The sequence below is a fragment of the Drosophila montana genome, unplaced genomic scaffold, assembly GCF_035044405.1.
Source record: "Drosophila montana isolate Dmon_TW-CO22-7 unplaced genomic scaffold, ASM3504440v1 contig_2667_1, whole genome shotgun sequence".
In the NCBI taxonomy this organism is placed as follows: domain Eukaryota; kingdom Metazoa; phylum Arthropoda; class Insecta; order Diptera; family Drosophilidae; genus Drosophila; species Drosophila montana.
In genome coordinates this window covers 194,136-207,870 of record NW_026997534.1, presented here as the reverse complement: position 1 = coordinate 207,870, position 13,735 = coordinate 194,136, and the positions used below count along the sequence as shown (strand labels likewise).

Genomic DNA, 13,735 nt, shown 5'->3' with positions numbered 1-13,735 from the left:
ATATTCTGAAAGATGTAAATTTGCCTGGAGCTATATTTCAAAAGAAAACAAATTATTTACCCATAATGTCAAGTAGAGCCGTACCTTCGAGGCGGACAGCGTCTTCGGACTACGATGGACTAGATAAAAGGAATTGGAAATTGATTGCTTTTCGCTGGATTATCTTAATATTCGCTATTATCTGTATCGTTAGTTGCGTAATATTTGTTTTTATTGCATTTACATAGTTATTTTCCATGCCTAGTATTGCAACATTAGCGATATGATTTACGACAGCGGGATAATCAGTCAATACGCAGATATCCCGGAATGTGGTTTTGTAAAATTTGAAATAATGGTGGTCGTGGTAAGTGTCTTAATGCTAATCACGATGGCTGTAGGATGGGGCTTGGTGCTCAAGCAGCAGCTAGTGACATTGCGCTCTGTGAGTGGACACGCTTGCAATCCTTTTGGTGCATAACAACATGATGATATTTATCCTTTGCAGTACCTTACGTTTCTGTTCATATTTAGCTGGCTGCACCTGATGATAATTCTCGTGCTGACACAGCGTTATCCCCTTGTCCATGAGATCCACAGAAAATGGAAAAATGGAGAAAGCATCAACACGTACGAGATCATGGTGAGTGGATTCACGTGAAACTATTCAGCTTTTCGCCAACCTGCGGCTCTCCAGTACAATTGCTGTGGTGTGTTTGGCCCGGATGATTATCTGCTGATATATGGCAAATTGCCAAGCAGCTGCTTCGGCAATGGCACCATGGAGTCCAAGGATCTTTATTACAATGGCTGCCTGAATAAAAATGATATAGAGTCCACCATCGTACGCGTGGAGCTGCTCACGTCATTATTACAGGCAAGTGGATAGATGGCGATCGCAGTCAATACGATTAACCCTGAAGGTGTATCAATTGCAGTTAATTTACTGCATTTTGTTGTTGTGTTTTTATTTGTTTCTGAATCAAATCAAAGCGCCGCAGCGTAGCCTTCGCGACTTGTGGAAAGACCGCATCATACTCTAGGTTTTCCTTACTTCGTTTTTTTTCGTGTCTCAAGCAACAAATTGAATTTGCATTTGCAAGACAAATTGGATGGCATTGAAATTGGCAATGGGTTGGGCATTGGCAGCAGGGCTTACACTTCTCATATTTCACCAACAGCTGCAATCAATAACGATAAACACTCGAGTGTCTGGCCAAAGCGAAATCCTGCTCGGAGCCCTTGTCCGAGCGTACGCTCTGCATATGCATGAGCCAATAAAGAAATCAACAAAGGCGAATCCCAACACACAACTGGACACTCGAAACAATATGCCAAAGGAGAGAATGCAGCCAAGCGACTAAGCACATGTTCAAGGACAATTTCTGGATGTTTGTTTTTTTATTTTTATATGTATGTAAGTGCATATAAATTTGATTGTTGTCAACATTAAATCGAAAACAATTTTCAAGCATTGCGAAATGCATAAAATATGCATACAAAATGCCCAACAGAACGACCAACTTTATGGCTAAATAGTTTGCTGCGGCCCAAGCAGTTAATACTTTTTTTATGCCCTCCTCACACAGCCCTTATCTGAGCCAGTGCCGACGATTTGGCAAAAGTTTTCCGCCCCATAACCATAACAATAACAACAACACTTTGGTCAAGCTGCTGATGGGTCCCAGCGCAGAGTTTATGGCGGCAAAGGCAACGGGCTAACTGAAAACCAAAAGGGGTCATGTGGCTCATTAAACTTTGGCCAACAATTTTTTTTGGCGCCCCACCACCTACAAAGACAAACAAAAAGTTTAGCACTAAATATTTTGCGACCCTACGAAAAAATGTATGTATATATTTGCACTATATACATAAAGTAAGTAGCGATTCATGCGGATGAGCTCGGGCGTGAGGCATAAAATTATGGCACACATACGGCCCATTAAATGTTAGACAAATGTGAAGGACAATGTCTAGGGGAAAGAGGGGTAGGGCAGGTGGCGGCACTAAGAGAAAAACAAACAATCTGAGGCAAGACAGGGTCATGCTGCAATGCAATGCTTAATTTAATAGAGCAGGAATGTAATTATCAACAATCCATTTGTTATCGAAAAACAGTTGATTATAAATCAATCTGGCAACTCTAACTGATATAAAACATTCTAGTGCTGCATTTAAATGAAATGTAGTTGACGCAAATCAAATTGGTATCAAAAATAAATAGCTGTTTATAAATCAGTCTGGCCACACTATAGATGTTGGCAACCTAACGACGCAGCATTGCCAGCAATTTATGCTGGTTGAAATGAGCGTTGCCAAGAGCTTTACCATGCACATGAGAAAAAGGGTGTAAGTCCTCGAATTTGCAACTAGCTTATTATAGTTTGAACAATTAACTGCGGCCAGACAGACAGCAACTTCTACCATTTGCCATGAAGTTTGTCATGAGCTTTGCAATGAACTTGTAAAATTTTTTACAATTATATCGACTAACTACGGCCACATCGCCTTAAGCTTAACTCCGCAGGATTGAGGTCAATACCTTCTATTTGCCATAAGCTTTGCCATGAGTTTTAGAATGAACCTTACCACCTTCATAAGACGACTTAATAAAAACAAATATTTTTGTTAATAGTTTTATTTCGTGTGATTAATCAACAACAATTTCAACAAGTGCTAAGTGCTAGACTCTAGCTTAATAGCCCCAGTGTGAGCCAAAGCCATCGAAGCTGACATGGGCCACACCAATTGCGGGCGAGTACTTCACATAGGCAGTGGGAGCAGCAACTGGTGTGGAATATGCGACAGCTGGAGCGGCATAGGTCTTGGCATAGGTCACAGCCGGAGCAGCATAGGTCACAGCCGGAGCAGCATACGAGACGGTCTTGGCCAGCACGGGAGCTGAAGCACCATATGAGACAGTCTTGGCCAGCACGGGAGCTGGAGCAGCATAGGTGACAGCTGGAGCAGCAGCAGCATAGACGGACTTGGTGACCACAGCAGCGGGTGAGCTATAGACAGTCTTGGGCGTGTACACATTATTGGTGGTGCGTGAGTCCACCTTGCTGACGCTGGAGTAGGGCGTGACCACGTTCTTCGAGTAGGTGGATACGGTGCCGCCGAACGAGCGCACCACATTCTGCTGCGTGGTGCCCACCGCATCGTAATGGGGCTGAGCCACATAGGTGGCAGGCGCCAGGTAGCCAGCACTGGCCGCGCCGAGCAGAGCGCAGAAGGACAATAGGACGTACTTGAATGCCATGTTAGTTAGCTGCAACTGGAAATGTTACTGATGCTTAACTGGGCCAGCTGCGCAGCTTAAATAGGCGAAATCAAAATGTTTGTCCAAATTTCACGGTCACAATGGCCTCAAATTTGTGACAGACCGACTTAGGCCTAAGCCCCCACCCAGCAACAAGCAAACCGAACAGAAACTGGTTCAATGGGTCGGCAAATGACGGGGCGGCGCATGCCAAAAGTAACTCAATGTAGGAGTTCGAGTTGCGAGTTGCGAGTTTCGAGCAGCTGCCCGCCCCGGCGTACGAAAAAGTGAATTATTTTGAATACTATCAGCAGGTCATAAATTTTCCAGAAAACAACAGTGGGCAAAAACTTTTATTGCGTTCGCGTATTTTTCCATTAAATTGAGTTCAAGTCAAGCAGCAAATATGACCCCGCGCCTCGCAAAATTCAAGGACTCTTCCAGCTTGTGTCAACTTTTTCCTTGCTCTTCTTTTTTTCGAGGGTGTGTTTTTTTACTTTTTGTTGTTGTTTATGATTTTTGTACTTTTGTGCAAGTTTTACAAAATGAATATCCCTGCTGCTGCTTTTGCTGCTTTTGCTGTGGCTCACGGGGCGCATGATGAATATTTATTGAAATTACCAAAGTTGCCGCTTGCCTCAAATTGAATTGTGTTGCCAACTTGGGATGCCTGCACACCCACTTACCCCCCTCCCCCTGGCTGTCTTAGTTTTGTTTTTTTTGGCAAATTGTTATTAATTTTACACGTGTGCCATTGAGTCGCTCTCTAAACCGAATTACGACGTTTAATTTATGGCCCCAAATTGGCTTTCAAATAATTTGCCACACACTCGACAGACAGACAATCGGCCAACGAAATTCGCATCTCTCATTGTGGGCAGGTTCCCAATTAACCAAAATGCCGTTTGGCACGCGTCAGTTGCGTATAAAAGCCGCAACATTTTGGCCAAATCAACAACAGTCGCAGCTCAGTCAGCCAGCCGATAACAGTTTCAGTTTCCACACCCAGTTTCTATCTATCAGCATGGCCTTCCGTTACGTCATCTTCTCCCTGTGCGCCGTGCTGGCCTGTGCCCAAGCTGGCTTCCTGGCGAGCCATGTGGCTGTGGCTAATCCTGCCGTGGATGCTGTCGCCTCCACGCAGCACAATGTGGTGCGCTCCTTTGCCGGCACCGTCTCCAGCTACTCCAAGGCCGTGGATACGCCCTACTCCAGCGTGCGCAAGTCGGACACTCGCATCCAGAACAATGTCTACCAGCCGGCTATTGCCAAGACAACCTATTCGGCGCCACTGTACACTCAGGCCACGCCAATTGTGCAGAAGAGTGTGTATGCTGCTGCAGCTCCCGTCCTGGCCAAGACCGTCTCGTATGCTGCTCCAGCTCCCGTGCTGGCTAAGACCTTCTCGTATGCTGCTCCAGCTGTCAGCTATGGTGCTCCCGTCAAGACTGTCTACGCTGCGCCCGCTCCAGTTGTGACCAAGACCTTGTACGCCGCACCCGCTCCCGTCGTGGCCAAGACCATCTACTCTGCTGCTCCTGTGTATGCCAAGTCGTATGCCGCGCCCGCTGTTAGCTATGCTGCTCCACTGGCCACCACCCATGTGAACCATGGTCCATCTGCCACCACCTACAGCCACAATGCCCCAGCCCTGGGCGTCTCCAGCTACGGCAGCGCCCAGACGGTCCACTATTCGCCCGCGGAGAGCGTCTCGCACATGAGCTTCGATGGCTTCGGCACCCACTGGGGTTTCTAGGAGCACGATTCGCAAACTAGTAAAGCCGCTTGTTAATGTTGCACGTTGTTAATAAAAAAAAAAACCAAAAATTTTTGTTGCAAGTAAAACCTTGGCAAAGCTTCCGTTTCGAGGTTGGGCCTGAAAGCGGCGCGGGCTAAGCAAAATAAAGCCTAACAAGCAATAAACGCGCAATTGTCCAAAAATACTCAATGAATTATATCAGTAAAATTGGAGCTGGAGCCGGTTTCTGCGACGTCATCTTGGGCTTTGTGGGCGGCCTTCGCTGCTCGTTAAGCGGCTTTCTGATAACTTGTGGCGGGGGCGTGGCGGCTCTGCTCGACTCGGCTCGAGTCTGTTTGCGCATTATATTATGTGCCATTAATTGGATTTAATATTTTTGCACACCTCCAACTCTTTTGGCTGCCCTCCGGTTGCCCTGTTGATCTATGGAATTGAAATCGAAATCAAAATCAGCCTCATTGCCATTCAAATGTGGCCGGATATACACACAATTGCGACCCAGTTGGCTTTGCTTTTTGCACTTGTTATAATTAGTCTCGGTTAATTATCGGCTGTTTCGGCTGATATAACAGCAATAACAATATCTGAAGTACATTTATTTTACCTGTGCATGGCCCGATTTCAAACTTGACATTAAAGTCAACTACTCGCATTTTGCTAATGGGCTTAATAGAAAAAACAAACATCAATTTTGGCCTATTCAGTCCAATATAATAAGGGTTAATGCTCTGCACGCGATCTTGAAGTTGCCTAGAAACAAAAGACAAGGTTTACCCATATTTCTACCTTAATATACACTTGATTGATATACATTGATTGTTTGTTCATTTATTATTTCAAAAGCCTTCCTATTTATTACTAACAAAGTTCAAATTTATTTATATCAATATATTTTAAAGCTATGCATTTATATTTATATCGATATTCAGCTTTTAAAGCTATGCGTTTACATCTGCTTTTCCTACATTTCAAGCTCACATAAGTTAAATAAAATTGATTTTAATAAAATCGATTTTCATATTATTAAGCCTTTTGTTAATATTTGACCTTTAGATTTCGTAGCCTTATTGCCAATATTCATTTATAAAAAAGTTTATGGAAAATCCAAAGTCCCCACCAAAATCTCTTACTAGACTAGCAAGCACTCACCTCTTATCAGAGCAGAACCTATTTTCACGTGGAACTGCGATTTGGCCATGGTGTAAACTGTAGATTTTGTCTACATTTAAATTTGGGTAAGGAATTTTTGAATTCTTTATAATTCATGCTCACACTATTAAGTGAACCAATTATTAATCGTAATAGATAATAATAGACTTTAAGCATCGATAGGTTGGTCAAAACGGAACCAATTTTAAGGCGAAATAAGTTTTTGGTCATATTTCTTAACTTAAGATTGATTTTGCTTCAGGATTTGGGAATACTTTTCTATTCAAATTCTTTTGTTAGTATTTAAGTTAAAAATTCAAACAACCCAAGCCTTTGAACTGGAATCCCCAGACCTTTAACTGCCTTGCGCTTAAAACTAAAGCAGTTTTTAAAAGGGTTTTAATAAATCCCAATCTTTGACGTCTTAAATGATTTTGCATTGAAATAATGTTGATCTTTTTTTTAGATTGCTTTTTAGGATTGAATTTAAATTAATAAATTTTAATAACTAAATTACTCAATTAAATGAGTTATAAAAATAAATAATAATTTTCGTAAATCAAATCTTAGCTAAATGCGAATTTCGATATGTACTTGGCAAATTTCTCGATTCGGCAGCGAGGCTAATTTATGAAAGTGCTTAGTCATGCTCTCAGGTGTATAGATGACACTCATAAGTAGCTCGTAGTCTTGAAATTGAACATGCCTCTGTCCAATCATCTAATTGAAAACTGATTAAAAAGTGGTTGTGGAACACTTTATTTAAGACTTAGAGCTCAACCACTTGATGTGACTTTGATTTCAGGCAATTCCCTGGCTAATGCGGACATAAACAATCAAATTAAATGAAGATATGCATTAAAAATGTGGAAGGGGCAACACTCACACGCTTTTCTTTGGCAAATTAGCTGCGATTGTTGTAAGTGTGTGTGTGTGTGTGTGGGGTGGAGGCTTACAAGAGCTGAGGTTGCGCATACGCTATGTGGGCCAGAAATCGCACACTCTTGTGTCATATTGTTGTTGTTGTCTGTCTGCCTTGACAATTAGTCAATAATTTATTTCAATTTCATTTGGCATGCCAAGCACACACACACACACAGAAAGAGAACTGGCCTAAGTGCAGTTTAATTACATTTGCATTTGGCTTGTGCTTGTGCTTGTCGCTTTGGTTTTTGCACAAACTGCTTGCGCATGCAGCTGAGCACAAACAATTGCTGCAATCCAATTTACGTAAGCGAATTTTCATGATTTAAATAACATAACATTATGGTTTATTGTGCTTATCCGAGAGTGAGAGAAAGAGATTGAAAGGGAGCTGGAGTGAGAAAGTGAAAAACTGCAATACCCACACCAAGCTCAGCATTCTGCATGGCCAGCTGGCTGTTGTCTGGCGTCTGTACAGCTATGTCCTGGTATAATTAAATTATGAAAGGACATAAGACGCATAATAAGTCATAAATCAAATTTACCTATCCCACGGGTATCCACTGAAACGGGCAGCAGGCAGGCAAGGAGGCTGGCAGACAAGGAGGCCAGACAGCAAACCTTGGTGCCAGACAGACTAACAATATTGTGGCCTCAACGCAACTCTGTGGCCCTAATTTGATGGACATTATGACGACTCTGTCTCGGCAAACAATTAGACAATTGATGCATCTCTGTGTCTATTTGGCCAAAGCCATTTTCTATTTGTATCGGACATGGACACATCACAAACGTGAAAAGGGCCGACCCCAAATGGCCCCAACAGAACAGGACAGCTGTGACTGTGACTCTGACTGCAACTGCGAATGCATTTTATGTTGTTCACGTCATGGCCAGACGCTGTTTCAAGTGTGCAATTGAAAAATTTCTGCAACAGCAAATGTAAATTTTGTGTGCAGCAAGCGGCGTTGCCAGAGTGTTACAATATGCCAGTGTTGCTGTGCTGCTGTTTTTGCTGTTTCCCCCTGTTGCCCAACATTGGCCTGGCTCAATTCAGCCATTGACAATTACACGAAATTGCATTTACAGCGAGCTCTCAATTTTGACCCTAGATTTTCCAAAGCGCTCAAATTATATCCAAAGAAAATTATAGAAAAACTATCGGGTATACCCCGGCCTTGCCCGTGGTACGTATAAAATAAATTCTCTCACAGGTCTTTGAAACTGAGTTTAAGACCTATATAGGATATTTGAGGGTACCATTTTTACATCAATTTTGACCATGAAAAAATTTTCCAGATTTGAATGCCAAATTTATTTAAGACAAAAACCATGAATAAAGCACCAAACCACGTGAAAATCGGATGATATTCGACCAAGTTATGGAGGTGGGAAAGTTCGATCTATGTCTATATAGGATATTTGAGGGTACCATTTTCACATGAATTTCGACCAAAAAAAAAGTTGTCAGATTTTCATGCACAATTGATAAAGATGTCAACCCATGAACAAAAAGCCAATCCTAGTGAAAATCGGATGAGATTTGACTGAGCTATGGGGTGGGAAATTTCGTCCTATGTCTATATAAGATATTTGAGGATAACATTTTCACATGAATTTCGACCAAAAAATTAGTTGCCAGATTTTGATGCACAATTGATATAGATGCCAAACCATGAACAAAAAGCCAAGCCTCGTGAAAATCGGATGAGATTTGACTGAGCTATGGGGTTGGGAAATTCTGACCCATGTCTATATAGGATTTTGAGGGTACCATTTTCACATGAATTTCGACCAAAAAAAAAGTTGCCAGATTTTGATGCACAATTGATATAGGTGCCAAACCATGAACAAAAAGCCAAGCCTCGTGAAAATCGGATGATATTTGACCAAGTTATGGGGTTGGGAAATTCTGACCCATGTCTATATATTATATTTGAGGGTACAATTTTCACATGAATTTCGACCAAAAGAAAAGTTGCCAGATTTTGATGCACAATTGATCTAGATACCAAACCATGAACAAAAAGCCAAACCTCGTGAAAATCGGATGAGATTTGACCGAGTTATGGAGGTGGGAAATTCTGACCCATGTCTTTATAGGATATTTGAGGGTACCATTTTCACATGAATTTCGACCAAAAAATAAGTTGCCAGATTTTGATGCACAATTGATATAGAGGCCAAACCATGAACAAAAAGCCAAGCCTCGTGAAAATCGGATGATATTTGACCAAGTTAAGGGGTTGGGAAATTCTGACCCATGTCTGTATAGGATATTTGAGGGTACCATTTTCACATGAATTTCGACCAAAAAATAAGTTGCCAGATTTTGATGCACAATTGATATAGAGGCCAAACCATGAACAAAAAGCCAAGCCTCGTGAAAATCGGATGATATTTGACCAAGTTACGGGGTTGGGAAATTCTGACCCATGTCTATATAGGATATTTGAGGGTACAATTTTCACATGAATTTCGACCAAAAAAAAAGTTGCCAGATTTTGATGCACAATCGATCTAGATCCCAAACCATGAACAAAAAGTCAAACCTCGTGAAAATCGGATGAGATTTGACTGAGCAATGGGGTGGGAAATTTCGTCCTATATAAGATATTTGAGGGTACCATTTTTACATGAATTTTGCCCAAAACTAATTTTTCCAGATTTAGAAGCCAAGTTGTTTTAGAGGCCAAACCATGCATGTTCGTGCTCAAATGCCCATCAAGGATTTATTTATAGTCGAGAAATTATATTATAATTGCTTTACCCCAAAAATTGGTCAATTTGTTGGGCGAAATTGTTTGCTGGAACTCAGACAATTCCTAAGCTCTTGCAGTTTAAACAAATTTGAGCATGTTTAACGCAAATGCCAGACGAACTGAAGCAGAAGTAGAAAAGAAAAGAAATGAAAACCCAAGCAACTCAGACGACTCCCATCGCGATATGTCATAGCCGCAGACAAAGGGCAGCCCAAGGTGGTGTGTGGGCGTTGGGGGGGCGGGGCTGGGTTTAAGCAAATGCACGAATGCTAAAGATTCTCGTACTAACTGATACGGATCATTGCTTGGCCCGCGGGCTGCTGTTGCCTGTGTAGATTAAAATTTAATTTTTAATTTAAAGACTGTGTTTGAGTTTTATTTGCGCCTTGTTGTGGCATAAATAAATGAGCGAGCGGCCCCGTCTGTTGATTTATCATTATTCTATGCAAATTCAATGCTCACCTTAAGCTTTTCGCTGCGCATCTGTGGCAAGGTTGGCCATTTGGCCCGCTTTATCTGCCACTGCGACAGCCACTGCCACGTGCAATGTCAATGCCAAGCGATTAACATTCAATTAGCTTTTGGCTTCATCAATGATTTTATCGCAGCCATTAGAAGAGGGTTTGGGCTGGGGCTGTTCGCTGTGGCTGGTTTGAGTGTAAATTGTGGCAAATTATCATTAGCCTGTTGTTGTTGTTGTTCTGTGTGTGTGTGTGTGTGCCTTGACAACGACATCTTTACATCTTCAAAAGGTTTTTATGACATCAACAGCTGTCGTTGACAGATTATTGTGGCGATTATTTTAGCAGACAGCGTTTGGGCCACACACACACACACACACACTTACACACAAAGCAAAAGGACCGACAAGAACCAACAGGCAAGGACTTTGGGACAGACAGGCCCAGGGACAGGCTACGCTATCCTGGCTAAGGGGCTGGGCTCTGCTATTGACTTCAGCCCAGGGCCTCAGCCTGTTCAGAAGGAGTCGGCATTGCCTTCTCCTGCTTTGTGCGTTCAACTGGAAATTGTCAACAATGTTGTCATTGTTGTTGCTGCCACCGCTGCCGCTTCTGCCGCTGCTTCTGCTGCTGGTGTTGCACATGTGGCCCGGCCACTTGAAACATCTTGTGGGTTAGCACTTGTAAATAACTATGTTTCACTTGGAATACTTGTCATTTATGTTATACACTTTTATACAACATACACAAACTGTATTTGATATCCTGGTGATGTGCATGCGTTCGCAGCTCTGTCTCAAATCTCTGGCTGCTATTTGTCTGACCATCCTTTTGGTAAGCGCTGAAAAAGTCTTTTTCCCTCTAATGGCCGTCAGATTAATTTTCATATAGCAATTTTGCTGCATAGAACTCGCTTCGACTTTTGACAATGGAATAATAAATAGTCGAAAGAGGACTGTGCTGTTGATATCAAACCTGATTACGTCAATTTTTATGATCGCAGTCGCATGTTTGGGATTTTGTGTGGTGTTTAGTAATTTAATATATCTGCTGCTGGTGGTAAAGTTTAAAAACCATAATCAATAAACTAAGTTTTATATTAGCTTAAAAGCAAGCTTAATTGTGTCTATCAATTCAGTATATGTTATTGAAAGCTTTATCGATCTTTTATCGAGCTTAACGCATGCCTAATTTGACTTAAAGCTTTCTGAAGATTACGAGCTTAAAGCGAGCTAAATAGAGTTCATTAAATTCAATAAATTTATTTTAAAGCTTTCTTATGCTTAATTTAAAACATTAATTTGATATTCAACAAATGGTGCAAATTTAGCTTAAGCTTTCTCAAATTAAGAGCTTACAGCATCAAATTCATTAAAGCTTAAAGCTACCTCAAATTTACGAGGCTGAAAGCGAGCCTAATTGTATTAATTAAATGCAGTAAATTAAGCTTAAAGCTTTCCCATATTTAAAAATTGGTTTAATAAATAATTAACTACCTTCACAGCTGGCAATTGGCATTGGTTTATTCATCTTTACCAAATGCATTATTTGGATACTTTATGTGACTGTTGGAAACTCTAAGGAAACGTACCCGAACTTGCACATTTGGTTTGCATTACCGATCTTCTGGGCCGTAAGTGTAACAAAGAAAAGTTCAGATGTAAGTGCGACACAGTTTTGTTTTCCCTTTTTATAGGCGTTGAGTCTGAGTATAATCGTAAGGTTGTTCATAGTACGAAAGCGTAGCTAAGAGTTTTGTGTCACATTCAACATAGATATTTATTTAAGTCCACACCAATGTGCTTTCTGGGAATAGCTTTACTCAAGATCCATACAATCTTTATATCTATCATTATTCTGGTAAGCTTGTGGTCAATTTGTGGCCAATTCGGATGAATTACAAAAGTTACTATTTAACCCGCTTCTGGTTAGGTATGCAATACTATGGATCTCGTCAAGGCCATTGGAAACTTGGGCAGTTACCAAGGTTATGCAAAGAGCGCTTTTATCATATCCATGGTGCTGAACACTTTCCTAACTTTCGCAATTAGTTTCGGCACCTATGGAGTTATTCGCCATAAGAAATTGCCCCTGAGGCTGGTAAGTGGCAGCTAAATGTTGCATGCGAGTTTTTCAAAAATCTTATTGATTCCATCTAGTTTCTGTTCACATTGCTGGCCTTCTTCATCTGCAAGCTGATGCTTGCGGAAATAGTCGGTGGCATCAATGGGAAAATTTACGAACTCCTTGCAAGTCCCTGGTACCATCTGAACACGGCTCTTTCGGTAGATAGACTCGACAATAATCCCAAGCATAGCTCAATATTTTCATTTGTTTCCCCTTGATATTGCAGCTGCTTTGTTTAATTTTTTTGTCGGCACTTTATTTGCGATTAGTGGATGAAGTAGATTTGAGGTAAAGCGATTCTATTCCATTTACTTGTAATCGATTCTTTTTAGATTATCTACTATAAAATTAAATACAAATGAATAATTTTGGGTTTAACTTTAAAGGTCGCAAGCTATCTGCCTGTCAGATTTGGAGTCAACCAATGGCTGCAGACATTTGGCAAGCTTTACCGTATAAGGATAAAGTTACCTGAAGCTTTAATGTGCTTTCAAAAGCTCTCAAGTGCTTTCAAAACTGTTGCCTGACACACAGTAGTCCGTTTAAATTTGTTGTTTAACGTCAGAAATGTTGAAATTTTAATTAATATTGGTAATCGAAGTGTTTGAAAAATCGTAGAAATGTGTATGTGCCAATTCAAGGTAGTCAAGACTATAACCATAAGCCTAACCGTAGGCCTTGCAGTAAGTATTATTAAGGCAAAAAAATCAACAAACTCAGCATGATTTTACTCTGCCCAGATATGTAATAATCTCGACCTGACAACGGCCCTATTAACCTTATGCGAAGCCAAAGAAAATCTCAAGTTTGTGCTGTACTCATCGATTGTGCTTAACAGTTTAGTGAATTTTGCTATTGCCATCGGCATCAATGGATCTCTTCACAATAATGCATTAAAGGTAAAGCAGGTGAGTTTTAATTATTTAAAAGCATATAAATTTATAAACATATACATCCATTTCAGTTTCTAGCTGCAATCTTGATCTTCTTCTTCGCCAAAATTGTGCTGTCGAAATTAATTGATGACTTTAATAAAACAGATATCGACCTGATTGTTCAGATATGGTATCAGCTTACTGTGGTGACCTCCGTAAGTTGTTGTATAATACAGAAGATTTCTATTTATTGATATTCGTTAAATTCAGGGCTTGTGTTTTGTATTCGCAATGCCGCTTTGCCTAAAGCTGTTGGAGAAAGAGAATCCACCCGAAATTGCAGTGTAAAGTGTAATAAGTACTTTTGAAAACTGTTTCCAAATTGATTAATTTGTGTGCATTTTATTGTATTAAAACGTTCGTGAATACCAAGGTAA

The 13,735-nt window shown here is 40.9% G+C and overlaps 4 protein-coding genes across 7 annotated transcripts; 3 read left to right on the top strand and 1 right to left on the bottom strand.

The window, feature by feature from the left end:
* On the top strand, positions 1 to 1,280 carry Tsp66A (Tetraspanin 66A). 2 transcript variants are annotated; one of them, XM_064683779.1, is made up of 5 exons: positions 1 to 183; positions 245 to 424; positions 488 to 622; positions 677 to 856; positions 918 to 1,280. In XM_064683779.1, the coding sequence occupies exons 2-5, from the start codon at positions 263 to 265 to the stop codon at positions 1,020 to 1,022; spliced, it is 582 nt and encodes a 193-aa protein (XP_064539849.1). In that variant the 5' UTR covers positions 1 to 183; positions 245 to 262; the 3' UTR covers positions 1,023 to 1,280. The 2 variants fall into 2 exon arrangements, with proteins under 2 accessions (XP_064539849.1, XP_064539848.1); XM_064683778.1 differs by having other exon boundaries at positions 2 to 188.
* A 1,394-nt stretch (positions 1,281 to 2,674) lies between these two features.
* On the bottom strand, positions 2,675 to 3,438 carry LOC135429478 (cuticle protein 16.5). The gene has a single exon (XM_064683781.1). It carries the CDS (start codon positions 3,239 to 3,241, stop codon positions 2,675 to 2,677), a length of 567 nt encoding a protein of 188 aa, XP_064539851.1. The 5' UTR covers positions 3,242 to 3,438.
* Positions 3,439 to 4,213: 775 nt separating this feature from the next.
* On the top strand, positions 4,214 to 5,178 carry LOC135429474 (cuticle protein 16.5). The gene has a single exon (XM_064683777.1). It carries the CDS (start codon positions 4,266 to 4,268, stop codon positions 4,995 to 4,997), a length of 732 nt encoding a protein of 243 aa, XP_064539847.1. The 5' UTR covers positions 4,214 to 4,265; the 3' UTR covers positions 4,998 to 5,178.
* A 5,812-nt stretch (positions 5,179 to 10,990) lies between these two features.
* LOC135429479 (uncharacterized) lies at positions 10,991 to 13,735 on the top strand. 3 transcript variants are annotated; one of them, XM_064683782.1, is made up of 11 exons: positions 10,991 to 11,130; positions 11,188 to 11,355; positions 11,801 to 11,929; positions 11,993 to 12,156; positions 12,229 to 12,396; positions 12,456 to 12,581; positions 12,650 to 12,711; positions 12,810 to 13,106; positions 13,164 to 13,331; positions 13,388 to 13,513; positions 13,569 to 13,735. In XM_064683782.1, exons 4-8 carry the CDS (start codon positions 12,094 to 12,096, stop codon positions 12,880 to 12,882), a joined length of 492 nt encoding a protein of 163 aa, XP_064539852.1. In that variant the 5' UTR covers positions 10,991 to 11,130; positions 11,188 to 11,355; positions 11,801 to 11,929; positions 11,993 to 12,093; the 3' UTR covers positions 12,883 to 13,106; positions 13,164 to 13,331; positions 13,388 to 13,513; positions 13,569 to 13,735. The 3 variants fall into 3 exon arrangements, with proteins under 3 accessions (XP_064539852.1, XP_064539854.1, XP_064539853.1); XM_064683784.1 differs by having other exon boundaries at positions 13,164 to 13,322; positions 13,569 to 13,730; XM_064683783.1 differs by having other exon boundaries at positions 11,031 to 11,130; positions 11,204 to 11,355; positions 13,569 to 13,730.

What these genes read in the sequence shown, in the direction of transcription:
- Tsp66A (XM_064683778.1), top strand. Translation starts at nt 66, where the DNA reads ATGTCAAGTAGAGCCGTACCTTCGAGGCGGACAGCGTCTTCGGACTAC. An exon ending in TATTCGCTATTATCTGTATC is followed by an intron (nt 189 to 244) that starts GTTAGTTGCGTA and finishes TTCCATGCCTAG; the next exon opens with TATTGCAACATTAGCGATAT. An exon ending in TCAACACGTACGAGATCATG is followed by an intron (nt 623 to 676) that starts GTGAGTGGATTC and finishes GCGGCTCTCCAG; the next exon opens with TACAATTGCTGTGGTGTGTT.
- LOC135429478 (XM_064683781.1), bottom strand. Translation starts at nt 3,241, where the DNA reads ATGGCATTCAAGTACGTCCTATTGTCCTTCTGCGCTCTGCTCGGCGCG.
- LOC135429474 (XM_064683777.1), top strand. Translation starts at nt 4,266, where the DNA reads ATGGCCTTCCGTTACGTCATCTTCTCCCTGTGCGCCGTGCTGGCCTGT.
- LOC135429479 (XM_064683782.1), top strand. Translation starts at nt 12,094, where the DNA reads ATGTGCTTTCTGGGAATAGCTTTACTCAAGATCCATACAATCTTTATA. An exon ending in AGAAATTGCCCCTGAGGCTG is followed by an intron (nt 12,397 to 12,455) that starts GTAAGTGGCAGC and finishes GATTCCATCTAG; the next exon opens with TTTCTGTTCACATTGCTGGC. An exon ending in GTGGATGAAGTAGATTTGAG is followed by an intron (nt 12,712 to 12,809) that starts GTAAAGCGATTC and finishes TTAACTTTAAAG; the next exon opens with GTCGCAAGCTATCTGCCTGT.